This window comes from Oreochromis niloticus, linkage group LG8 (genome assembly GCF_001858045.2).
Source record: "Oreochromis niloticus isolate F11D_XX linkage group LG8, O_niloticus_UMD_NMBU, whole genome shotgun sequence".
NCBI classification, from domain to species: Eukaryota; Metazoa; Chordata; class Actinopteri; order Cichliformes; family Cichlidae; genus Oreochromis; species Oreochromis niloticus.
The window spans coordinates 1,867,501-1,894,368 of NC_031973.2; the positions used below are offsets into that span (position 1 = coordinate 1,867,501).

The 26,868-nt window shown below is 44.5% G+C and overlaps 2 protein-coding genes across 12 annotated transcripts in view; one reads left to right on the forward strand and one right to left on the reverse strand.

Annotated features, from left to right (window-relative positions):
* Positions 1-4,642, forward strand: part of LOC100697076 (SUN domain-containing protein 1) — a 14,204-nt gene extending 9,562 nt beyond the window's left edge. For all 11 annotated transcript variants that reach the window (XM_025909901.1, XM_005471543.4, XM_005471544.4 and 8 more), the window contains 10 exons: positions 1,268-1,525; positions 1,817-1,909; positions 1,992-2,065; positions 2,184-2,322; positions 2,427-2,711; positions 2,870-2,954; positions 3,039-3,154; positions 3,303-3,470; positions 3,543-3,635; positions 4,081-4,642. In XM_025909901.1, the coding sequence (XP_025765686.1) occupies positions 1,268-1,525; positions 1,817-1,909; positions 1,992-2,065; positions 2,184-2,322; positions 2,427-2,711; positions 2,870-2,954; positions 3,039-3,154; positions 3,303-3,470; positions 3,543-3,635; positions 4,081-4,197 (1,428 nt within the window). In that variant the 3' untranslated portion in view covers positions 4,198-4,642. The remainder of the gene's footprint in view (positions 1-1,267; positions 1,526-1,816; positions 1,910-1,991; positions 2,066-2,183; positions 2,323-2,426; positions 2,712-2,869; positions 2,955-3,038; positions 3,155-3,302; positions 3,471-3,542; positions 3,636-4,080) is intronic.
* LOC102076067 (scavenger receptor cysteine-rich type 1 protein M130) overlaps positions 4,430-26,868 on the reverse strand; it is a 116,881-nt gene continuing 94,442 nt past the window's right edge. The window contains exons 2-12 of the mRNA XM_019362391.2: positions 18,897-19,043; positions 17,955-18,074; positions 13,237-13,401; positions 10,074-10,208; positions 8,894-9,199; positions 8,540-8,821; positions 7,032-7,337; positions 6,678-6,959; positions 6,261-6,596; positions 6,014-6,096; positions 4,430-5,901 (exon numbers count right to left, since the gene is read on the reverse strand). Coding sequence (XP_019217936.1) covers positions 5,848-5,901; positions 6,014-6,096; positions 6,261-6,596; positions 6,678-6,959; positions 7,032-7,337; positions 8,540-8,821; positions 8,894-9,199; positions 10,074-10,208; positions 13,237-13,401; positions 17,955-18,074; positions 18,897-19,043 — 2,216 coding nt within the window. The 3' untranslated portion in view covers positions 4,430-5,847. The remainder of the gene's footprint in view (positions 5,902-6,013; positions 6,097-6,260; positions 6,597-6,677; positions 6,960-7,031; positions 7,338-8,539; positions 8,822-8,893; positions 9,200-10,073; positions 10,209-13,236; positions 13,402-17,954; positions 18,075-18,896; positions 19,044-26,868) is intronic.

A 26,868-nucleotide genomic window follows, 5' to 3' on the forward strand; every position in this document is an offset into this window, starting at 1 on the left:
CTGTAGGGCGCCGTCACGCTCTCTCAACCAACCTTCATCTTCTCAGGCGTTACCATAATGTCACTGAAAAGCACAGTCACTCCTTGATTTACAGGAGTTACGTAGGGCTGCCACGATTAGTTGACTATCAAAATCGTTGACGACTAATTTAATAGTCAACGCGTCGTTTGAAGCTTCGTAAGATCCCAAAATACTCATAAGTAGGATTTAAGAGTGTAATAGCGGATTGAAACAGCAGATGGCAGCACTGCATGTACAAGGATGCCAGCTGCCGTTAAACCCTGAAGGCGAAGAAGCTGTGTCCAAATTCAGGAACCGCATCCTCCTGTGCCCGCATTTGTAGGCCAATTACGTTACAGCGACACGACGAAGCCTGTCCAAATTCCAAGACTCCTCCAAATGTGCCCTTCATTTCCCCAGATTTGAAGGATGGGTCGGGCGTATACTTTGTGCCCCAACCTATCCCAGAATTCATAGCGCGGCCCTGCTCAGTTTCCAACAATGGCGGCAGCTAGTTAGTTTTAATATTACTCTTACTATTATGTAGCTGTGTAAACTTCAAATATCTGCTCAGTTTATCAAGACATCACATATTTTCAAAAGCGCTCCGACGTTTTCGGAGACATCTGTTACCCACCAGCTGGATAGCTAGCCGGGGTTCAATGCTCACTAGAGCTGGCGAGAACACCGGACTCCCGGCAAATCGTTTTCAAACCCACCGCCGTCTTTCGCTACTCAGGTTAAACATGATATATAAGTCACTTACATAACTTAAAATGTTATTGTTTGGCTTTATTTTCTGTGTTTTATTTGTTCCTGAGTAAATCGGTTTGGCTGAGATTAAAGTTATAGTTTTACACAGCTGAATAAACGTCAAGCAGACGACTGATTATCAGAAGTGTGAGATGCTCGAGAAAATACTCCGGTGTCCTGTTATATTTTAGATAGCAAGGAGCAGACGGCTGAGTTTATTAAACTCCACCGAAACAATCTGCAGATTTCATTAAAATTTCATAAACTATCATCTTGTCTTTATTTTTAGTTAGCACAGACCTTAAACACTTCAAGCTGTAAGCTAATGATAGTTATATAAGAGCAGATGCTGCTGGTGCAATAAGCTGTACGTTTTACGTCCAATGGATGATGATCTGATTAGTCGACCATCAAAATAATCGTTTGTGGCAGCCCTGGAGTTATGCATGTTTATGGGAGGAAAAAAAAAAACTGCAACAAAACACGTGCCTGATTACAAATGTGGTTGTTACAGGAAGTGGGGGCGATGTCAGAAGATGCTGAGCGGCTCATTCGTCTGGAGCAGAGTCTGATGGTGCTGTGGGAGCGTGTGGAGGCCGGAGGACGGCGGGCAGAGCAAAGACACAGAGAGCTGCTCCGGCTCTACACCGGCCTGCAGCAGCTCTCGTCTGCTCAGCGCGACGGCGTGGAGGCGTCGCTGAGTGCTCTGCTGGACCAGCAGCTGTCCGAGCTCAGGAGACAGCTGGACGAGGAGAGGCAGCAAAGGGAGGAGGTGAGGGTCTGCAGCACCGACACTGTGCAGTTAGCTGAGCTGAAGCTAGCACGCAGCAGTAGCACCATCCACCTGTCAGTCAAATAGGCCACACCCCTAATGATCCAAACTAACCCTTACTACAATTTAAACAGTTATAAAATGCAGATGTGATGGAGGCCCTTATCCAGAGACCAGAACAGTTTCTGTATCGTGCTGTGAACGTTTAACACGGACTCACTGGAGCCCCCGCTGGACGCTGGAGGAACCGCACTTTACCGAAACCTTTGTTAAGTTGTCTCGTGTTTGCAGGTTCGCCGGGAGGATTTGTTGCAGCAGCAGACGCAGACGTCTCGTCTGGATCAGCTCGAGCTGCAGCTGCAGAAACTGGTGGCCAAAACGAAGGTGAGTCACATGACCTGAGACGAGCCTGGCATCGTGTTTCACCTGTAAAAGCTTCAGAAATAAAACTTCACTGAAACTGCAGGAGGTTCAGTGGAGACGTGAAGCTGCTGGATCTCTCCTCTCACCCTCGCCGACCACGCTTCCTGCTGCTGTCAGGTAACCTTCGTCCTCTTCATCATCACCTTCTTCAGACCACTGTAGGTCTATCTGGACCAAAGAGAAGCTGATGCTGGTGCGACTCCTTCGTGGCTGACGTGTCTTTTTCCTCCTCCAGTGTTGACCGGCAGTCCCATGATGCCTTGCTAGCGGAGGTGGTTCGGTTGGAGGCGGCTCTGGGGGATGTCAGGCGGGACGTCGAGCTTCTGTCCAGATGTCAGGACAGCTGCCAACAGCTCGCCACAATCCAGCAGGCGGTGAGACACTCGTTTTAGCGGTCTCCTTCACAATAAAAGCCTCACTGAATGGTTGCTTTTAATGTGAAGGACCAGTTTCCTGTTCTGACTGTCCTTTTCTGTAGATTCTGGGTCAGGTCTCTGCTCAGGTGCGAGAGGAAGTTCAGGCGCTGCTCTTCAGCAACCAGCTGACAGCGGGCGGAGACGCCGCTGCCCTCCCAGAGTCGCTCCTCCAGTGGCTCTCTGAGCGCTATGTGAGCGAGACGGACCTGCAGGCGGCGCTGGCCTCTCTGGAGCTCAGCATCCTACAGAACGTCAGCCTGCAGCTGGAGCAGCGGCGCGGCGAGGAGACGGTCAGAGAGCCCGTCCTGCATACTGCCGAGGGCGTCGGGGCCACGGTCACCCAGGAGGTGAGGAGGCGGGCCTAAATGTAACACCTGAGGATGAATTTGATAAACCTGTCTAACCTTCTGAGTAATGACCTGTCACGTCTGTGGCTGGTATTCAAAGAGACTGTTGCTTATTCACGCTGTAATAATCGCCACTCACGCCTCCCTCGTATCCTCAGGATGTCCGTGCGGCGGTGAAGAATGCTCTGCGGCTGTTTTCTGAGGATCGAACCGGCCTGGCAGACTACGCTCTGGAGTCTGGAGGTCAGAATCCAACACTGACCGTCTGTGATGTCATGAACCTGCTGTAACGATTTACCCAGTGTGGTTTCTGTGCTCGTCCTGCAGGGGGCAGCATCCTGAGCACTCGCTGCTCGGAGACGTATGAGACGAAGGCGGCGCTGCTCAGCCTGTTCGGAGTCCCGCTCTGGTATTTCTCTCAGTCTCCCCGAGCTGTGATCCAGGTAACTCACCTGTACGGAGCACACAGCATCTCCTCTTCCTCGTTTTTGACTCTGTAATAGGACTTTGTCCTCCTCTCAGCGCTCCTCCAGATGTTTTTGCTCAGACTGATGAAATCGCCTGATGTGAAATCTGTGCTCTCTGCTGCAGCCTGACGTCCACCCGGGGAACTGCTGGGCCTTCAGAGGCTCCACGGGCTTCCTGGTGATCCGGCTCTCCATGAGGGTCCTGCCCTCGGCCTTCACCCTCGAGCACATCCCCAAAGCCCTGGCCCCGAGCGGGATGCTGCACAGCGCCCCCCGAGACTTCGCCGTCTACGTAAGAGAGCGATGGCGTGCGTTCATAAAGCCGCTGCTCTGTAGTCTCTGTGTAACCTGAACGCTCTTTCAGGGTCTGGATAATGAGAGCCGGGAGCGAGGCAAGCTGCTCGGCACCTACACCTACGACCAGGATGGAGATGCTCTGCAGACATTCGCAGTTTCAGTGAGTCTTGGGGCGGGGCTTGTGGTTGTAGCCTTCCTTAATGTTGGCGAGCCAGTCTGTCACAGTCATTAACACTCAGCTCTCTGAGACAGTCCAGCTGCAGAGGGCGACAGAAGCCTCTCAGATACCAGCTGCTTCACTTTGTTTCTTTAAATTTGTTCTTGTTTTTAAAACCGCAAGAACGAGACGGCGAGGCTGTCACATGACTGCAAAATATGACCTCACAGATCTAAATCTGGACACTCGACCCATCAATGGGGAAAAAAAACCCACCAAACGAATAATCACAGGCAGGTTGGGGGTTAGTTTTGCAGAGCTGCTGCTGAGATGAGCAGAATAATTAATTGATCCAAATTTAAGTGTTTTCTCATCCGAGGCAGAAAACGAGTTTCTTTTTCCTGAAGTTCTCAAATATGCCGATGACGCTCTGTTTGTGTCCCGTCAGGAGGAGAACGACGAAGCCTTTCAGATCATCGAGGTCCAGGTTTTATCTAACTGGGGCCACGAGGAGTACACCTGCATGTACCGCTTCAGGGTACACGGGACGCCCAGCGACGTCTGAGCGCGCTCATACAGTCGAACTATTAGAATCGCGAGCGGGGTGGAGGCAGCGCAGAGGACGTTGTCATCGTAGCTCTGGTTCAGACTCGCCTCCTGCCCTCGCCACTCGCCACAGACATTTCCATCTGGAAGTGATCAGAGTGTTTCCTGTGGAAAAACAACAGTGTCATTTTTCTGTCAATAGTTAATATTTTTCTGTCAGTGTTTTTGTTTGAAGTCCTGGTTGGCTTTCCTGCTTTATGTCTTTTATTGGTCCCTCGAGCGTCTCTACTCTGAGCTCAGGCGTTCTCACAGGGCGACCCGTGGACAAGCTGCCATGTTGATGCAGCACATGAACGATTCATGGTCCTGAAAACGGCGCCGATCCACAGCGACGCGTTTACTGTCTCCTGGAAAATCAGCGAGTCGATCCGTGCGGCGCAGGCGACGTTCCCGCTCGAGCAGAATCGTTTAAAAGGGAGTTTGAGCTTTTTTTGCACAGACTGACTGAAATGTTTGAACCTGTGAAATCCAGCTGCTGTAATGTTCTTCTCATTTTGTCTTCAGGTTAATTTGTTTTTTAATTTGTGGTTTCATATTGGACGCTTCTAATAAAGATTTTCTTAATATACACTGTTTGTATCAGATGTTTATGTTTGAGAACGAGCTCATCACAGCTGCCATCAGCGGTTCCCTCTGAGCCCTGCAGCTCCCAGTGAAGTGTTGGTTTCATGTCTGAGCTAAACCTGATCTTAGATGGAGGAATACTAAAATAAATGGTAAACCTAACCTAGAGACCAACTGAGTTAACGTTATTCTGAACTCTGAGCTAGTTTTGTGTGTATCTTCAGGAGTACTTTTCCAACCTTTGGATGTTTCTGCCTTTTGTTCTGTCGGGATGATCCCACACTGTTTGGATGTGACTGTGAGGAGTTGTCTAGTAATGATCACTGAGCAAGCAGTGTATGCTCCAACTGTACGACGAGGCCCGTGTGCAAAGATGGATTTATTCAACTTTTTGCCAGAACACCAGGGAGTACCTGGACAAGGGTCACCTCACAGAGATCATGAGGAGATGGTTACATTTACTGCAGAGTACCAGACCATGTTTTATTGAGGCTGATGCTGCAAAAGCTTTGCACAACGTGCTGTGAGATGCTGATGGAGGACCCCACGTTTATGACTCCTGGCTCATATCATGTTGTATGGACAAGTAAAAATTACATTAATATGTAACCTACAGACAAAGCACTGTAATCAAACATGCATGCTGAAGTAGCGAGCAGAAAGTGGGACCATGTTTTGTGGATGGATCTGACAGCTCCAGTGGAACGTCTTTGCTGTCATGCTGAGAATGAACTTGATGAGAACAGTGTCCTGTGGTGAGATCCACCTTAAAAGGTTTAGTTCACCTGTGTCCAACCACAACACCAGCTCACACCTGCCCGACGTGTCTGATACCATCAAATGTTAAACTTTTTTTTCTTAAGAATATAATATAAACGCAAAACTAATAATCACAACAATCATCACAATCACGATACAGCATAAGCAAAAGTATAAATGATACTGTGGTTGTTCTTCATCTTCACACTGTGGTGAAGGATGCAAACACTTCCTCCACCATGTGGAGGCGCTGCTGAGCTGCCTGCTTTTCTGGACACTGCCAGCTTTAACCATCCAGCTCCTGGTCCTCCTGTGGGCGGGGCTCCTGCCTCCCGGTGACCTGCAGAGACACAGCAGCACACAGGTGTGAGTCAGCGAGTCGCCGCTCTCTTCCAACGAGCCGAGCGCTTCGTTCCACAGCGTCCTCTGATCAGCAGACGTGTGCACGCTACCTTATGGCTGAAACAGACGGCAGAGATGAAGAGCAGCAGGCTCAGCAGCAGGAGCAGCAGTCTGATGACAAACACTGTTGGATCTGATGAGACACATTCAGCCGTCACATTAGATGTTAGGAGAACAACAGCTGGCATCAAACACAAACATCAGGCAGGCCCCGCCTACATCTCTGACTCCATCTGAGCCTACGTCAGGTGGGACCTGTGCTGTTTCATACTTGAGCTCCACTCTGCTTCAGCTCACCTGAGACAGTGAGAGACAGCTGACGGCTCTCAGAGGAGAAGTTACGAGAAAACACGAAGACGCGATAAACACAGCTGTAGGTTCCTTGGTGGGCGGGCTCTGCAGCAGGGAACAGGAAGTGGGCAGAGTGATTGACAGCTGGCTGGGTGTAGTTGCTGGTGGTGTTGGAGGAGGTGAAGGTGAGCTGGAAAGAGCCTCCTGGGTACTGAGGCTGGATGGAGCAGCTGATGGTGAAGCTGGAGCCTTTTAACACCCAAGAAGACTCCTGCTGCTGGACCTGGGAGTCCCCGTCATTGGACGAGAAGGACGCTGAGATGATTGGCTGAACCAGCAGGTCTGTAAACAGAGAGACGATTGGCTGAACTTTACTCGACTCCTTTAATGTTAAACTCCGTTGGCTCACAGCGACTCCCTTACCTGAGCAGATGAGCTCCAGGACGGTGGGTGACTGGGATGATGTGGCACACTCCCTCAGTGTAGATCCAGATTTAACACAGGCAGGTTTGATCTTCCACGTTGGTCCATCCCAGGATGCATTTCTGCTTCCTGTTAAAACAGCAGAGCCACAGTCCAGCTCTCTGCAGGCAACAGCTGCATCCTTCAGGGTCCAGCCTGAGGCCTCCACAGATCTCCACAGTCCCTGTTTCACCTCCAGTGTACCTGCACAGCGACTGGCTCCTCCCACCAACCTGACAGGCTCTGACAGAAAGCAGAGAGTCATCAGTCACAGAATAAAGTGAGTTTGAACCAAAGCTGCAGCTCCTCTTCTACCTGAGCAGGTGAGTCCAGCAGCTTTGCCAGGTGAGCAGCTGCTTCTCACTGAGCCTGAGCTTCTACAGTCCAGGAGAGCAGACTCATGGCCTCCACACTGGAACTCTCTGCTCCACACTGGAGCCTCCACTTCTCCATAGAGCGCCCCCTGGAGGTGCGAAGGAGGCCCACAGCCAAGCTCCCTGCAGACCACCTCTGCATCCTGCAGGTCAAAGTCATCTTCACACACCGAGGACCATCTCTGGTTAGACTTCACCTGCAGTCTGCCTGAACACAGACTGGAACCCTTCAGCAGCCTGACAGAGTCTGCAGAGAGGTAGAGGACAGAGAGCTTCATCACAGGGTGTGTAGCTCATGTGCTACTGTATATGACTGTAGGCTTGTATTTAGTTAAACATGTATACTTATTTGTTATATGTCAAACTCTGAACATTGATTTGCAAATTATAAAATTTGAAATGAACAAATTAGTGTAAACTTCATCTTTTACAGATGTAGATTTATTCATGACAACTTGTCTTTACTTTGTTTTTTGTGTTTAAATGTTTTTTCTTGTTATTTTAGTTATATTTACAAGTTCAAAATAAAATCTATCCTATTGTATCCTGAAACAAACATTATAAAATCATCAGCATGTGTCAGTAGTTTCTTCTCTTTCACCTCCTCAACCCTTAAATCACATCTTCAGTTAATCCATAAAGACTAAAGTCAGAAAGTAAATCCATACTTAACCATCCTCACAAAAATCAACATTTAAAAGACGACTGCTGCTGCTGACCTGAACATGGTCTCCTCCTAAAGTAATCTTTGCTTTAATATTAGCTCAAATTTGTATCCTCCGATCTGCTGGTTCATGTCTTTGACAGTGAAAAGAGGAGCAGGTCTGGTTATTGATGAAACTTGAACAGGGTCAGGTGATGGTTTAAGACCTCAGCTGCATCCTGAGATGGACGAGGTCATAAAAACAAAGCCGAGCGTGTTCAAAGTTTCCACTGTGGAGCTGTTTCTGGAGACACGGCTAAAACAGGAAATAACACAAAGGTGGTTTATTGGACCTTTGCAGGTCTTTATATATCTGTTCTTGTGTCAGTGTCAGAATTGTACCTGAGTCACAACATTTTAAGTCGTGTATCTGAGATGAAAATAAGTCTGATTACGGTGATGTTCTAAGAATCTGTCGGCATCAGCATTGATATGATCTCTTACCAGATGGTCTCCAGGCAGATCTGGATTCAGAAGGAAGCCTGCAGATTCATCGAGCACCTTAAACTTACTAAAGGATACTAGAGGCAACGTCATGAATATTCAGTAACAAGGCGGTGGGTTATTTTACTCTTAGACCAACTGATGATGATGAAGGACTGACAACCAGACTGTGGTGTCTCAACATTCCTACCAAACGAGGAGACCATGAACACGTCCAGTGAACTTCTACCATGGTCACTGTCACAGAGGAGACAGGTAACGAGAAACTTCACCATCCTAGATGATGTCTCTGACAGACTTACCTGAACAGGTGATATCGAGGGTGGAGGAAGAGTGATCTGCTGATGCGCACTCTTTCAGAGCATATCCAGCCTGAACACAGAGTGACTCCACCCACCACACCGACCTCTGTGAAGAATTCTGTGTATTTCCTACAGAAACAGCAGAACCACAGTTCATCTGTCCACAGACAGCAGCTGCATCCTTCAGGTTCCAGATTTCCATCGCCACTGGTCTCCACTCTCCTCGTCTCACCTCCAGCGTACCTGCACAGCGACTGGCTCCTCCCACCAACCTGACAGGCTCTGACAGAAAGCAGAGAGTCATCAGTCACAGAATAAAGTGAGTTTGAACCAAAGCTGCAGCTCCTCTTCTACCTGAGCAGGTGAGTCCAGCAGCTTTGCCAGGTGAGCAGCTGCTTCTCACTGAGCCTGAGCTTCTACAGTCCAGGAGAGCAGACTCATGGCCTCCACACTGGAACTCTCTGCTCCACACTGGAGCCTCCACTTCTCCATAGAGCGCCCCCTGGAGGAGCGAAGGAGGCCCACAGCCAAGCTCCCTGCAGCCCACCTCTGCATCCTGCAGGTCAAAGTCATCTTCACACACTGAGGACCATCTCTGGTTAGACTTCACCTGCAGTCTGCCTGAACACAGACTGGAACCATTCAGCAGCCTGACAGAGTCTGCAGAGATCAGAGAAATCAAACAGAGATCCAGTAAGTCACAGAGACTGTTAGGAATAAAATGATTAAGTAAAGCTGTTTTTTGTGATTTTTATATACATTCTGCAATTGTGCTCATTAAAGACTTGGCACTCCATGTAATAAGGATAAAGAGCATCACTTCAGTATAACTGAATTGAACATTGAGGCTGACATGTTGAGCCGCAGAGGGATTTACAAAGATTCTGAACAGACTGTCCCAGACTTAGATAATAAGTAGAAAACAACAGGCTGAGGATTGCCAGATAATATTAATACAGGAAGGTTAGGGAGGGAGGTGTTTTTCTTTCTCCATCTTTTTCCAGGAAAAGCAGATGCAAGAGAAGGTCAGACGTGGATGAAATGCAGGAGAAGATCCAGTTGGGAGACAGCAAGACCGGCCACGTTGTTTCCCAGATAAGGAGATAGACATAATAATACTAGTTTTTGTTTTGATATAAAATTGTATTGCCCGCTTACAGGGTCATCCTTTTTGTGTAGCAGATCGTTGGTTCACATCGAGGTCCAGCACTCTAACTTGTAATTTCAACTGCTGAAATGAATTAAATCTTTTAAAAGGTAGGCACTCTCCTGTATTTTTTTAAAGAAAGAAAACGGACACTAACAAAACACAATTTAAACTGAGATTAAACCTGGACTCAGTGTATGCTGACCATGTCCTTATAGAACCATAAAAACAAGAACCACTAGAGTAAAGGACACACACACACACACACACACACACACACACACACACACACACACACACACACACAGAGTCTTAAAAGGCTTATACATGCACTGGACAACTGACCAGTGGTGCTGACAAGCATCAGTGTAATGAAAGAATACTTACCTAACACATTAACACTGTTAGAGAAGTCGATGGTGAATGTGTTGTCCTGGAGGGAGTCAAAACTGTTGGCGAAGTAAACTTTATCCGGATCAGAGCTGATCGACAACAGTTCCCTCAGACTGGCATATTTCACACCTGGTAGAAAAATGAGTTATTACTGTGTCTGAAAATGTGAGCTGTGTGGCATTTTTCATGTATTAGATCATTATTTTGTTCCAGTGTGTGAACAGCACAACTCCAGCATGAGGACAAATGAAGCCAAAGTCATTCTCTCAGTTAGCTTTGCTCTGATGCCACCACAAACCAAACCATCAGGATGTGACTGAGGTTCAGGCTTTCAGCTTTAGTTTAAATAAAGTTTGACATGAACTGTCCCCATTTTCAGAGTCTCGTCAGTGATTGGACAAACCTTTATCATTTCCAATGTAAGGACTTGTAATGGTTTGGTTAGTCCTCACTTTTAGATTTAGGTGTTTAGAACTTCACTGTAGGATTTTTGTACAACCTTTATTATTTAGATGACGCTTGTATGTGTCAACATGACCTTAACAATGTTCCACTATGTTATCTGCTAACTGTTTTGCTCAGTAGGACGAAATTCCCCAAGATGACCAGTGCCAGGATCTTCCAGGATCTGTCTGACCAAAAGACTGTAACTAAAAAAATACAGAGAGTTGTGTGCAAGAGAATAAAAGATTCCTGTAACATCTCAAGGGCAGTTTGATGTTTGATGTGTGTTCGCTCTCCTGCATGCAGTAACCTTGACCACAGCTGACCATGTTTCAGACTTTATGAACAGAAAATTCCACAACAGACTGTGTTTAATACGTTCACAGCTGCCTTGGCAGACGTGTGGATTGGAGAGAAATAGGACCCAAACGCAGACACTGACAACTAACTTAACTGTGAATGAGCTTTCATTTGCAGCAGGGACAGAAAACAAACAAAAGCAGAAGGTAGCAAAAACTAAACAGAACAAAGACCTAAACTGGGAGGTAACTATGGAGAGTAATACTAAGGAACAAAAAACCTGAGAACCTGAGGGGAGACGTGGAACACGAGACATGAAAGCCTGAGTCGAGGAACGTGGAGCAATGACATGGAGGAAACGCAGACAAACCAGCAACAGAGGAAGACACGGGGCTTTATTACACAGAGGGATAATGAGGGAATGAGGAGACACAGGAGGAAAGCACAGCTGAAAACATTAACAACGAACACGTGACTATCAAAGTAAAACAGGAACCATAACACAGGCACAGAGGCATGACTGACTGGAGACCAAGAAAACATGGAACACAGACACAGCACAAAAACCAAGAGACTCGAACTTCTAAAATAATAATGGAAGCAAAGACTATAAATGATTCAAAACACAAAACACTGGGTCACCGACCCACGATCGTGACAAATACTTGGATCAAAATCCTTTGCAGTCGGCCTCAAGAACTCGCGGACATCGCCACATGCTGCGTCTCCTCCTTTAGATGCTCTGCAGGTCTTTACTGCAGCTGCTGCTGGTTTGTGGCTCTCTGCCTTCAGTTTTCTATTTAATACCTGAAAAGCTGCTCTGCTGAGCTGAGATCAGCTGATTGATTGAATATCTGGTTTCTTTGCCTTGAGAAACTCTTGGGTTGCTTTTTCGGTTTGGCTCATTATCGTCTGCCCTGTGCGGCTCTGTGTGATCACTGCTGTAGCATCAGTGTGAGAGCAGTCACATCAGCCATGACATGTTTGAAATTTTATGAATCAGGTTTTATTTCCACTAAGTTATTACAGAAAAATGAGCCATGGTGACATCACCGTGAAAAACACTTTCAAACTCAATAAATACAAGTTTTGGGAGATGAAACTGTCTAATACTGAGTTATTAGTCCTGTGCAGAGGTAGGGCATTGGTGGGGGTTCGTGCGTCTTTAACGGTCTCATCTCTAATGTTGCACACCGAGGTGAGCAGGTGATGCTAGCCGTCCAAATAAATAAGAGCAGATCAGGTTTGCAGTAGCCACTCTTTACATCAGAGCCTCTCCAACAATAAACTTTCTTACCCTATTCATATCTATTAAAATTCTGAGGATATTTTTTATTATAATGATCAGAGAGATTTAGTCATTATGGCCCCTCCATATCAGCATTTACATGTCCGGACCTCAGTGTGAGCATTTATGCATTAAAGCCTCCTGGAGGATAGAAAGAGGCTGAACAGTTTCTCTGTGCTGCCTCTAAAATCCTGTCAAGAGTTGCTTGCCTGTGTTATGGCCCTAGCTGGGCCTCCTCCTGAAGTTGCCTGTGTGGGCGTGTCCTACCGTCTCTCCTGCCTTAGGTGCCACCTTTTTCTTTTGTACAGCTGACTCCCATAAGGCCAGAGAAAGGTGAGCTCTAGTGCCAGAGAACCATGTTGGTGGTTGCAGCTAGTGAGCTGTGTTTGGTGATTGCTTACTCTTGCTCTGCGGAGAGGAGTGTTTGGTGACTAAACTTTTTTTTACTTTTCAGTTTACTGACCAACGCTTGAGTTTTTATTTGTTTCTTTAAATGGTGATAGCGGCTTGTCGGTCTCTTTTTTTTGAGTTATTAAAAGAAACTTTAATAAAACTCTTTAATTTAACCCTTTTGCCTCCCTGTCTCCTTTTTCGGACCAGGGCATCTTTTGTTACTTTCCCTCGTCCCCTGGACCCTTTTAGGGGAACGTAACACCTGCAATTTACTTACTGATGAAAATCCTGCTTTTCATGCAGCTGTGTAGCACAATGAAAGCTCAGTTTTCTAGGATTCATGCCTATTAAAATGCTACAGTCACAGCAATGAAGCACACTGAAAAGGCTGAAGAAACAGAGTTCAGTGAACAGATGATGTCCTATTAACAGATTAATTTGAACAAAATCTCAGCTGGAACCTGACATCGTCTAGATTTGCACAGCAGTGAAACTACTGTCCCAACCACTGACTCTGTTTTTCACTTTGAGAAGCGGAGGTTCAGGAGATTTAAAAAAGCAGGAGATGCATCAGGATATGGCACCATCAGCCATTAGGTGGGGACGTTCGTCTACTGTGATGGAGACAAACTTAAAGGATGCTCAGCGACTACAAGAACTTAATATTTCTGTGATTGCTTCAAACTTGTCAGAGGATTTTTTTAAAGGTAAACATTAATCAAAAAACTTCACCGATAGTGTAGACCTCGATGCCGGTGTCTCTCAGGTTCTTTGAGGGAAGAAGTACATTATCCTGGGATTTCCCGTCTGTAATCAGAACAGCAATCTTTCTGGAGTCTGGGCGCATTCCCACAGTGGGTTTAAACTGGTTACGGAGGATGTGTTTCAGAGCTACTCCTGTGATGGAAGAAAGAGGCAATAGCAGGTCAAGAGTTTTAAATCAAAACACAACAAATGAAAAGGCAAAACTTAAGTTAGCCATGAGTCTAACATCATATTTCAACAAGAAATATCCATCCATACAGATTCTACTTCTGTATAAACAGTGCAGCAGATAACTGATGGATACAAGAGCCAAAATTAGTCACTTCTTCTCCTTCTTCTGGTAAGCTGCTCCTTTTAGAGATCTCCAGAGCAGATCACCCACCTCTCCTTGTATCCCAACATCCTCCTCTGTCACTCCAACCCTCTGCATGTCCTCCTTCATCCATGAATCTTCTGAGTTCTTCCTCTTCTCTTTCTGGCAGTTCTTTACCATCCTTTGTCCAGTATATCCACCCTGCCTCCTCTGCACATGCCCAAACCATCTCAGCACCTCTGACTCTGAGCTTTCCCTCTGATGGACTCATTTCAGATCCTGTCCTACTCATTCAATTCAATTCAGTTTTATTTATACAGCGCTAAATCACAACAGCAGTCGCCTCAAGGTGCTTTATATTGTAAAGCACCCTACAGTAGACCCTACAATAATACACACGGAGAAAAGCCCAACAATCATATGACCCCCTATGAGCAAGCACTTTGGCAACAGTGGGAAGGAAAAACTCCCTTTTAACAGGAAGGAACCTCCGGCAGAACCAGGCTCAGGGAGGGGCGGGGCCATCTGCTGCGACCGGTTGGGGTGAGAGAAGGAAAACAGGATAAAGACATGCTGTGGAAGAGAGACTGAGATCAATAACAAGTATGATTCAATGCAGAGAGGTCTATTAACACATAGTGAGTGAAGAAGAAGCACCCAGTGCATCATGGGAATCCCCGGCAGCCTACGTCTATTGCAGCATAACTAAGGGAGGATTCAGGCTCACCTGGTCCAGCCCTAACTATATGCTTTAGCAAAAAGGAAAGTTTGAAGCCTAATCTTGAAAGTAGAGATAGTGTCTGTCTCCTGAATCCAAACTGGAAGCTGGTTCCACAGAAGAGGGGCCTGAAAACTGAAGGCTCTGCCTCCCATTCTACTTTTAAACACTCTAGGAACAACAAGTAGGCCTGCAGTGTGAGAGCGAAGTGCTCTAATAGGGTGATATGGTACTACAAGGTCATTAAGATAAGATGGGGCCTGATTATTTAAGACCTTGTATGTGAGGAGCAGGATTTTGAATTCTGGATTTAACAGGAAGCCAATGAAGGGAAGCCAAAACAGGAGAAATATGCTCTCTCTTTCTAGTCCCTGTCAGGACTCTTGCTGCAGCATTTTGGATCAGCTGAAGGCTTTTCAGGGAGTTTTTAGGACATCCTGATAATCTTTCCTAAATCTGTCCTAAAAACTCCCTGAAAAGCCTTCAGCTGATCCAAAATGCTGCAGCAAGAGTCCTGACAGGGACTAGAAAGACAGAGCAGATTTCTCCTGTTTTGGCTTCCCTTCATTGGCTTCCTGTTAAATCCAGAATTGAATTCAAAATCCTGCTCCTCACATACAAGGTCTTAAATAATCAGGCCCCATCTTATCTTAATGACCTTGTAGTACCATATCACCCTATTAGAGCACTTCGCTCTCGCTCTGCAGGCTTACTTGTTGTTCCTAGAGTATTTAAAAGTAGAATGGGAGGCAGAGCCTTCAGTTTTCAGGCCCCTCTTCTGTGGAACCAGCTTCCAGTTTGGATTCAGGAGACAGACACTACCTCTACTTTCAAGATTAGGCTTCAAACTTTCCTTTTTGCTAAAGCATATAGTTAGGGCTGGACCAGGTGACCCTGAATCCTCCCTTAGTTATGCTGCAATAGACGTAGGCTGCCAGGGATTCCCATGATGCATTGAGTTTTTCCTTTCCAGTCACCTTTCTCACTCACTATGTGTTAACAGACCTCTCTGCATCGAATCATATCTGTTATTAATCTCTGTCTCTCTTCCACAGCATGTCTTTATCCTGTCTTCCTTCTCTCCTCCCAACCGGTCGCAGCAGATGGCCCCGCCCCTCCCTGAGCCTGGTTCTGCCGGAGGTTTCTTCCTGTTAAAAGGGAGTTTTTCCTTCCCACTGTCGCCAAAGTGCTTGCTCACAGGGGGTCATATGATTGTTGGGTTTTTCTCTGTATCTATTATTGTACGATCTACTGTACAATATAAAGCGCCTTGAGGCGACTGCTGTTGTGATTTGGTGCTGTATAAATAAAATTGAATTGAATTGAACTGAATCAAAGCATCGGTCTTAGTGTTGCGAGAGCTGGGTCTGTAAGGAATGGTGAAATTAAACTGGTTGAAAAAGAACTGCCATGTAGCCTGCCAGGAGTTCTTTCTCTTGGCACGTTGAATGTATGAGAGGTTCTTGTGGTTGTTCCAGATTAAAAATGGCCGTTCAGATCCCTGCAACCAATGGCTCCACTCCTTTAGGGCCATCTTGATTGCTAGGAGTTCCTGGTTACCTACGTCATAATTTCGCTTGGTGGAGCTCAACCGCAGAGAGAAAAAGGCAGGCAGGTGGAGGCACCCGTCACGTTCAGAGCGTTGGGACAGCTCTGTTCCTGTACCAATGTCGGAAGTGTCCACCTCCACAATAAACTGCTTGGAAGTATTTGGATGGGTAAGGATGGTTTGCGGTGCTAAATAGTTATTTTAATCTTAAAAACGCCTGACCAGACTCGGGTAACCACTGGAAGACTTGCGTGGGAGAAGTGAGTTTATTATTTGGAAGTGTTATTTGGCTGTAGCTTCTAGTGAACCAGTGGAAGTGATAGACTTTAGCGAATCCTAGAAATCTTTGAAGTTGTTTATGTGTGGAGGAAGCCGGCCATTCTATTATTGCCTTGATTTTGCAGGAGTCTGTCCTCACCTGCACTTTTTCCAGAATATAATCAACCAAAAGAAATTGACTCAACATGGAACTCAGATTTCTCAGTCATTACAAATAGCTTGTTCCCCAACAGTGAACCTGCTAAAAAATAAGAATGTCATCCAAATAAACAAATACAAAACAATTCAGAAAGTCCCACAACACATCATTTATTAACACCTGGAAAACCATACATTGGTCAAACCGAATGCCATTACCATAAATTTATAATGTCCAAGAGGAGTATTAAAAGCAGTCTTCCACTTAACCCCCTTTAGCATTGACACCAAGTGATTTCAGAGGTCCAGTTTTGTGAAAACGCTTCCTGCTTCCTGCAGTGGCTCAAAAGCAGATGAGATTAGAGGCAGAGGATACTTGTTTTTTACAGATATTTTGTTAAGCCCCCCCAACAGTCAATACAGGGCCTGAGTGCCCCGTCCTTTTTTCCCACAAAAAGAAGCCGGCAGCGAGGAGCGAAGAAGATGGGTGAATTGACTCCTTGATATATTTTTCCATGGCTTTTTTTTCTGGACCACAGAGATTGTATAACTGGGTGGCTGGTAGTGGGGCACCTCAATGCCAAGTTGACGCACCAAGTCGCTATCAATCAAATTCTGCCCCAGAATCCAAAAGGGCCTGAACAGAAACTGTACCATGCTGACTGCAAACGGTTTCAGAGAGTTGCATGCGGGGGACTTGGAAACAGAGGGGGCACCGCCCACTTCTGACGCTCTTCTGGCGTGAGTCTTGTAAGATCCAGCTGCATTAGTGACGGGTGGAGGTGAGGCGCGGGCTGAGAAGGGGGATGGAGAGGTCTGAGGAGCAGCGTGCACAGGGGCAGCACAGGACCTGCTCCCTTTTTCGCTCTCTGTTTTGCGAAGGCGGTTATCAATTCTTATTGCCAAATTAACCAAATCCTCAATACAATTTGGTTCGTCACGTGTGGCGAGCTCATCCTTAATACGTTCACTAAGAACATTCACAAAAGCACCGTGGAGTGTGTTACGCTCCCACCCTGTCTCTGCGGCTTTGAAAACTCAACGACTGACTGGGTGCCCTGCCAGAGACTGAGTAACTGCTGAGGCTGATGAAAAATGTTCTTACAATCACAGATGAACTGTGTGTGGGAGAGGGTCTCGAGGGGGTACAGACCACTGTATAAGCCCAGCACAGCGCACGGTCACGAACGGAGCCAGTTAGTTGAGAAATCTTAGTGGAATCGTCAGGAAAGGCCCGGGGAAAACGTTGGAATAGGGAGGATTGTATCAGAAAATCCCCGGAGTGGCCCAGCTCCCCTGTGAACATCAGGAGGGCCGGAGGAGCGGGGTAGGCACCTCAGGTCACTCAGGTCCCACACCTCCAGACTCACTGAGAGCTTCTTCCCAATGGGTCATTTGGACCGTTAACAAACACTACTCCTGACTGAAACTGACTGAAAGAAAAAGAATTATTACCATTACTACACCACACACGGTGCTAGCGAAGTATGAAAAAAGTTCAGACTTCTAAAGTTAACTTCTACCTAGATCAATGTATACAATTTGATGCTAAGATGATTAAAAAAGGATGAAAAAAAAATCACTCCAATACAAGAAGTAAAATAGCTCCTATTTTCCAGTCAGAGCCTCTGGTCCAAAAGTCTTTCATGGTGAGAACCTGTAGACTGGATAATGTGCTGCTTACTCACCTGTGTTGGTGCCTCCACCAGTTTGTTGTAGATCTTCTATGGCTCTCAGCACTGATGCTTTGGTCTTGTAGGTGTTCAGGTTCCATGCGGTCCTTGGAAAATCACTGAACAAAGTCAGACCTGCAGAAAACACAAACAATTTGTAAAACACCTGATCTGTTCTGGGATCAGTTCAAGGTTGTCCATTAGTTTCTGATTGTAGATGGATATTTAATTACTGTTACGGGGTAACTAGTGCCCTCTAGAGGACTAACACTGCATGTGCCCCACAACATACTAGAATAGCAATTGAAGGCTGCTCTGTTCCATGTTGTCACCATCTTGGAGGTCCAGACTTCCAAACAGGAAATGGTAAATTCCAAACCTGTTTATAGTAGGGTGGAACTGAGATCTTACTAAGTACTTGAAAACAGACACTGTATTTAATGGATGTGTTTTTCTAGCTTTTCTTTTAACGGTATAAATATATTCTTTATGGTGGCGCAGTATGTGAGTAACGGGTTAAAGTGAGAAGGATGTCAGTTAATGCTGCAAATGACATTTTGTGTTGAAAGTAGGAAAAAAAAAAGATTTTTCCTGTTCTATTTTCTCCTTGAACACAGAGAGGTTTTTATTGAGATATTTTAATACTTTTACAGTGTGGAGCTCTCTCTCTGCTGATAGTCCCGACTAAAAGTTTAAGACCACTTGAAAAATGGCAAAAAAATCACATTTTGCATGGCTGGATCTTAACAAGGTTCCAAGTAGAGCTTCAACATACAACAAGAAGAAATGGGAGCGAGACAAAACATTTTTTTGAGCATGCAGTGTACTGAAAACAACCCTTAACCTGAAACAGGCTGGTATTGTAGGGATCTATGACCTGCCTGTGTGGTATTTTGCTTTTCAAATAAACAGTATTAAATATAATGGTGCTGGTATGAATCACAGTAGAAATATTACCAATCTGGACTGCATCAGTGCTGATGTTTAGCTTTTGGATGAAGTCAGCAAGAATCCTTTGAATTGTTAAAAAGTCTTGATTGCTAATGCTCTCAGACTCATCCACCAAAATCACGAGGTCGACTTTTCCTGTTTCACACTGAACACCTGAAAGAAAGCAAAGATTGTGGGCTATAAGAGAAAACAGAGAAACACAGAGCTGTGAGAAAATGTATGTCCCCCCATATGGAAAATAAATAATAAAAAAAATTGCATCAGATGTGGCCTACTTCATATAGTAAATCATATAAGGCTTATATGATTTACTCACGAAAGTGGCCACTTTCATGAGTAAATCTGGATACTTACTATTGTTTTAGGAAGTATCCAAAACATACAAGTTTCATTTATATAATTTTTCAAGGGATCTTATATCTGTTTTCACTCTTGTATGCTTTTCATACAAGTTTCACACAAGACAGGTACAAACTTTATAAGATTTATATATATTTATATATTTTCCATATGGGCCTTCATGATTCCTTAGTTTTTGTATATTTGTCAAATTTACATCTTTTATATTAGAAAAAGATAAACAATGTAAATACAAAGTGCAGTTTTACTTTTTGTAACGAACACTTTATTGAACATTTTTAACATTATAACAGGTTTATATAAGGATTATTTCTCACATACGAATGAAAAAAGGTGGGAGAGAAGAAAAGCAGAAGTGTGATCCTGGGTTTTAAACAAAGGACTTTATGGACTATGTCATTATTTAATGTTCTGTTGGGTCCCAATGTAATCAGTCTAGTTTATTCTTGTTTGTCACAGTTTTAAGCAGCTTTAGTTCTTTGTTTTAGTTTTTGTACTCTGACTCAGGGTTACTTGTATAGTTTATTGTTGTCTTAGGCTATGTCCACACGTACACAGGTATTTTTAAAAACAGAGATTTTTCGTTTTCGTTTAAAAAAAAAAATCCCGTCCACAATTAAAAGTCAACAACGAAGGACAACGCTGCTAGGAACATGCCAAAACAACAGGTGGCGATATATTCCTAACCGTGTAGAAATGTTGGCCAATCAGAAGTCTAGAAGCCTGGGTGGGAAAGAGTAAACAAAGATGGCTCATAGAAGCAGAACTGAGTTCTATAGTCGTGTCCAAATTCATGGGCTGCATCCTCCTGAGGATCCAGCCTTCACAGTCTACGTGGGCCGGGTCCTCAGAAGTTCGGGCAGGCCGGAAGTGAGCGGCTGTGAAATTGGACAGTCTAGCCTTCTGATCAGCGTCACCGCTGTCTCCGTGGAGTTTAATAAACTCGGCCGTCTGCTCCTTGCTATCTAAAATATAACAGGACACTGGCTTAAACTCTCGACCATCTCACACTTCTGTTTAATCAGTTTTCTGTTTGACATTTCTCCAAAAAGTTGATTCTGTTCATCTGGACGTAGCGTTTTGTGGGAGAAACGTTTTGTCACTCATCCAAGTGACTTCTTCAGTCTCAGCTGACTGCAGGTTTGCCCAATCTTATAAACAGCACATTTGCATAATGACTGAAACCAGCCCACTGAAGGAACAATGGGCTGGGAGGTCAGTTCCTTAATCATAATTATGCACATTCTCATGGGGGGACAGTAACTGTGTGTGTATATGTAAGCATTTAAACACTGTAGAGAGTAAAATTAATAGAAATTCATTTCACCGAAACAATAACATGGCACACAGTGTGACGTCAAAAAAGGCGCACACCTTTGATGCTGCGTTTTCTCCGTTTACCCCATTCACATGTAAACACAAAGACGGAGTTTCCAAAAATCTCCACCCTGGCAGGAGTTTTAAAAAATCTCAGTTTTCAGTGACCGGAAACGCCGTTTACGTGTTGACGAAAGGTGCAAATGCATAGAAAAAAAATCTATGTTTTCAAAAATACCTGTGTACGTGTGGACATAGCCTTAGTCTTCCCCGTGCTCTAGTGATGTGCAAATCATGAACGAATCGTTCAATACTCGAGAATCACTTTACTGACTCGTGAATCATGATTCACAAGCCCAACTGACTCACTGACTCATCCCTGTTGCTGTTAGCAAACTAATTTCATTAGCAGAAATATATCTACCTCATAATTAAAATTGTGTGGAAAAAAACAACAGCCAGTTTCTTAACAAAAACATTTCTGCTCTGAACTGGAAGAAAAAACCCTGAGTAGAAGCTCACATCAAGACAATAGCTCCTCAGTTCACAGTAGCATCGCTCTGCTAACATGCTAACAGCACATTTGAGCTACTCACCCCCTCCCTCCTGTGCTGAATCATAGCATAAACTGTCACTACCCGATCCGTACCGGAAACCCAATCGGTACCCCGCATGTGCGAAAGGTGTCTACTTCTGGTCGAAGCATTTTACGATAGTTAAGGGTCAGAGTATCTGTTAAGATGTTAAGAATAATAAGTATCTCTTAAAATGTTTCCAATAATGAAGCATTTCAATATACTGTAGACAAAAATGAAAAATAAGAAGATAGTTACGGATCAGGACTCCCCGATCCTTACTGCGCATGTGCAAAGTCGGACTGTACAAATCGGGTCTACCCGATCCGTACCGCGCATGTGCGGATGTTCTCTTCTTCTTCTATTTCACTTAATAGCAGTTTACTCTCCAGTGTACAAGGATACCGCCACCTGCTGACCGAGCAAATGAACCCTATTGTAAACTGAATTAGCGTCATCACAAACATGTGTTAAATTTGATTTAATGATAGTCGAGTGTGTTTATGCTTGTCTGTGTGGAGAGGATTGTTGGAATAGTGATGATGATGTCCGCTATCACTGTCAATTGTCAGTAAACGCTTAATCTGGCTCATGAATCTTCACGTGACATATTACTAAGTCAGTATTATTTCAAGGCTCTTTCAAGGTTATTGCTGAATGTAATGATGTGGGTGAAACGTACAATCCTGAACTTTGGCCTGAAGGGGCTCTGGTCCGGGGTTTTTATGAACCACGTAAGCCCGGTACGGTGGTGCCAAGCATAGTGGATCCAGCAGGGGAGATAACTGCGCCTTCTGGTACCAACATATCAACATGAAGATGTCTATTCAGGTATTATCTTACAACTGTCGTGGTCTACGTTTGGGACAGAGTGCAGGGGACAATGCTCGACGGATTGTTGTGGACAGTCTGCTTGCAGAATGTGACATTTTATGCTTGCAGGAGACATGGTTGTCCAAACAGGACCTGGGAAAACTTAACTGTCTAAATGCAAGTTTTGTGGGAGTGGGGGAATCAACAACTGATCTCAGCACAGCTATAGTCAGAGGCAGAATACCTGGAGGGGTTGCTGTGCTTTGGGACAAAAAATAGACGCTGTGATAAAGCCCATTAGACTGAATGTAGACTGGTGTATTGGTATACAATATACACAGAATAATAGTAGTTTTATCATTCTTAATATTTATACTCCCTATGAATCTTGTCAAAATGAGCAAGAATACCTCAGTAGGGTGGCTTTTATTAATGCATTTATTCAAGACAACGATACTTACAGCATATATGTTTTGGGTGATTTTAATGCTGATCTCACAGACAGCAGTTCTCGGTTTCCTAACCACTTAACCCACTTTTGTGAAGTTAATATTCTTGTCCTGTCTACCAAAGAGTTACTGCCTGCAGATAGCTATACATACATAAGCGAAGCCTGGCATAGTACATCATGGCTGGACCACTGTATCTGTACAGCTGATGGACATGCAGCTTTAGCAATCATGACTATTAGGTATGAGGTAACTGTGTCAGATCATATACCTTTTGGTTTTACTGTGAATGTGGAACAAATGCCAGCAACAACTGGAAATAATATTGCTAATATTGCTACCAGTGTAAAATTAGACTGGTCAGCATTTAGTGAAGATGATTTCTTAGCTTATCATAGTAATACTGATATACATCTGAACAACATTTCTTTGCCCAAAGAAGCTATTTTGTGCAAGGATGTCAACTGTAAGAATGCTGTGCATAAACATTTATTCTGATCCATGTATGATGATATAGTGACTGCTCTGTATGAAAGTGGTACACTGCTTGATAAACAATATAAGCATAAGAAACCTAACATCAGGCCTGGCTGGAAAGAACATGTGTCCATGTACCATGATGAAGCTCGCATAGCTTATAAATGTTGGGCCATGGCTGGAAGACCTAAACAAGGCCCAGAATTTGAACAGAAAAAATATGCGAATGCCAGATATAAGTACACTGTTCGCTTTACAGGGAGTGCAGAATTATTAGGCAAGTTGTATTTTTGAGGAATAATTTTATTATTGAACAACAACCATGTTCTCAATGAACCCAAAAAACTCATTAATATCAAAGCTGAATGTTTTTGGAAGTAGTTTTTAGTTTGTTTTTAGTTTTAGCTATTTTAGGGGGATATCTGTGTGTGCAGGTGACTATTACTGTGCATAATTATTAGGCAACTTAACAAAAAACAAATATATACCCATTTCAATGATTTATTTTTACCAGTGAAACCAATATAACATCTCCACATTCACAAATATACATTTCTGACATTCAAAAACAAAACAAAAACAAATCAGCGACCAATATAGCCACCTTTCTTTGCAAGGACACTCAAAAGCCTGCCATCCATGGATTCTGTCAGTGTTTTGATCTGTTCACCATCAACATTGCGTGCAGCAGCAACCACAGCCTCCCAGACACTGTTCAGAGAGGTGTACTGTTTTCCCTCCTTGTAAATCTCACATTTGATGATGGACCACAGGTTCTCAATGGGGTTCAGATCAGGTGAACAAGGAGGCCATGTCATTAGTTTTTCTTCTTTTATACCCTTTCTTGCCAGCCACGCTGTGGAGTACTTGGACGCGTGTGATGGAGCATTGTCCTGCATGAAAATCATGTTTTTCTTGAAGGATGCAGACTTCTTCCTGTACCACTGCTTGAAGAAGGTGTCTTCCAGAAACTGGCAGTAGGACTGGGAGTTGAGCTTGACTCCATCCTCAACCCGAAAAGGCCCCACAAGCTCATCTTTGATGATACCAGCCCAAACCAGTACTCCACCTCCACCTTGCTGGTGTCTGAGTGGGACTGGAGCTCTCTGCCCTTTACCAATCCAGCCACGGGCCCATCCATCTGGCCCATCAAGACTCACTCTCATTTCATCAGTCCATAAAACCTTAGAAAAATCAGTCTTGAGATATTTCTTGGCCCAGTCTTGACGTTTCAGCTTGTGTGTCTTGTTCAGTGGTGGTCGTCTTTCAGCCTTTCTTACCTTGGCCATGTCTCTGAGTATTGCACACCTTGTGCTTTTGGGCACTCCAGTGATGTTGCAGCTCTGAAATATGGCCAAACTGGTGGCAAGTGGCATCTTGGCAGCTGCACGCTTGACTTTTCTCAGTTCATGGGCAGTTATTTTGCGCCTTGGTTTTTCCACACGCTTCTTGCGACCCCGTTGACTATTTTGAATGAAACGCTTGATTGTTCGATGATCACGCTTCAGAAGCTTTGCAATTTTAAGACTGCTGCATCCCCCTGCAAGATATCTCACTATTTTTGACTTTTCTGAGCCTGTCAAGTCCTTCTTTTGACCCATTTTGCCAAAGGAAAGGAAGTTGCCTAATAATTATGCACACCTGATATAGGGTGTTGATGTCATTAGACCACACCCCTTCTGATTACAGAGATGCACATCACCTAATATGCTTAATTGGTAGTAGGCTTTCGAGCCTATACAGCTTGGAGTAAGACAACATGCATGAAGAGGATGATGTGGACAAAATACTCATTTGCCTAATAATTCTGCACTCCCTGTATAACTAAAAATGAGCAAATGCTGAGAGCAGATTCTTTGGCCAGGAAAATGCTGTGTAATAATATGGCAGATTTTTGGAAAGAGGTGAAAGCTCTTATTAACACAGGATTGACAGAGTTAGTGTGTTCATCTCTTCTCTGGATAATCAGTTTGGCTTCAAACCAAAGCACGGCACTGACATCTGCATATATGCACTCAATGAAATAGTCAGTTTGTATAGGGCTAAAAATTCATCTGTCCTCATGTGTTTCATTGATGCCTCTAAGGCTTTTGATTGAGTGAACCACAGAAAACTTTTTGATAAATTGAAGAGACGGGGAGTTCCTCAATACATCGTGAGGATTCTCTCTTACTGGTACGCTCATCAGAACATGCAGGTTAAATGGGGAAGCAGTATTTCTGCCCCTTTTGGTGTCAGCAATGGTGTTAGACAAGGTGGGATTTCGTCTCCAATTTTAGTTAATTTATATGTTGATGATTTGTCCATACAGCTGAGAGCCTGTAACACTGGGTGGGGCGATCGTGGCTCAAGAGTTAGGAGTTTGCCTTGTAATCGGAAGGTTGCAGGTTCGAGCCCCGGCTTGGACAGTCTCGGTAGTTGTGTCCTTGGGCAAGACACTTCACCCGTTGCCTACTGGTGGTGGTCGGAGGGCCCGGTGGCGCCAGTGTCTGACAGCCTCGTCTCTGTAAGTGCGCCCCAGGGTGGCTGTGGCTACAACGTAGCTTGCCATCACCAGTGTGTGAATGGGTGAATGACTGGATATATAAAGCGCTTTGGGGTCCTTAGGGACTAGTAAAAGCGCTATATAAATACAGGCCATTTACCATACTAGGGTAAAACATTGATAAATCATCAATGCAGATGACCTGGGTGTTTTTAGTCCAAGCAGTGCTGGGTTACAGGAGCTTCTTAACATCTGTACTGAATATGGTGTGCTATATGACATAAAGTACAATGCTGTTAAAAGTGCTGTTTTGATATGTAGAACCGAGCAGGATAAACAGCTAAATTTCCCTTTGTTTAAACTGGCCCAAAAAACTCTTGAAGTTCATAAAAAGGTGAAATACCTCGGTCACTTTATTACTGAGCAAATGAATGATGATGATGACCAGTGTTGGGAAGGTTACTTTTAAAATGTATTCCATTACAGAATACTGAATACATGCCCCAAAATGTATTCTGTAACGTATTCCGTTACGTTACTCAATGACAGTAATGTATTCTGAATACTTTGGATTACTTAATATATTATCATGCTTTTTACAACTACGTGAATGTACTATAGCTGTGATTTATTACTGTTACTGAAGGTCTGCGGCTCCGAACCGTAGTAAAGGGACCTCTGACTAATACGGTTCCGTGTCGGGCTCATAGCTGAAAAATAGCATTACTTTGTTGTGTGGGTCAACTTTGCTTGCCAGAGACAAAGAGAGGCGTTGTTTCGTAGGAAAACACGAACACAGCGTACAGTTGAGTCTTAATAGCTTACTTACAACTGGGCTCGTCAGGCACTCTTCTTGGCTGCAATGGTTATTATTATATTTACATGCTTCCAGCTCCCGTTTTTGCTCCGTGACAGCTCGGACTTTTCCTTTCTCTCCCTCCCTCGCTCACAGACACATAACATGTATGGCAGTCCATTCTCGCTGCAGCACGGACTACACTGCCCATGAGGCTACATTCTTTAGAGAACCTGTAGCATTCTGTCTATTAGCTTAGCACAACAACAACAACAAAAAGGCGCTCTCTCACTTAGGAAACAGAGAGAGAGAGAGAGCGTCACCCTGTAACCATGGCAACCATAACGCTGCCGCCTGGAACAACAGAACAGCTGTCAAACAAACCCAAACAGTCCTGACCCGCCACAATATGAGACAGGGAAAGACCGCCGTGTAATCCATTTATTTCAACAAAGTAACTGTATTCTAAATACCACCTTTTTAAACGGTAACTGTAACAGAATACAGTTACTCATATTTTGTATTTTAAATACGTAACGGCGGTACATGTATTCCGTTACTCCCCAACACTGATGATGACATATATAGACAATGGTGTAAGCTCTATGTGCAGGCAAATGCTATTGCACGCAAATTCAGCTTTTGTTCACTTCCAGTTAAAGTGGCTTTGTTTAAAGCGTATTGCACACCGCTTTATACTGCCCCC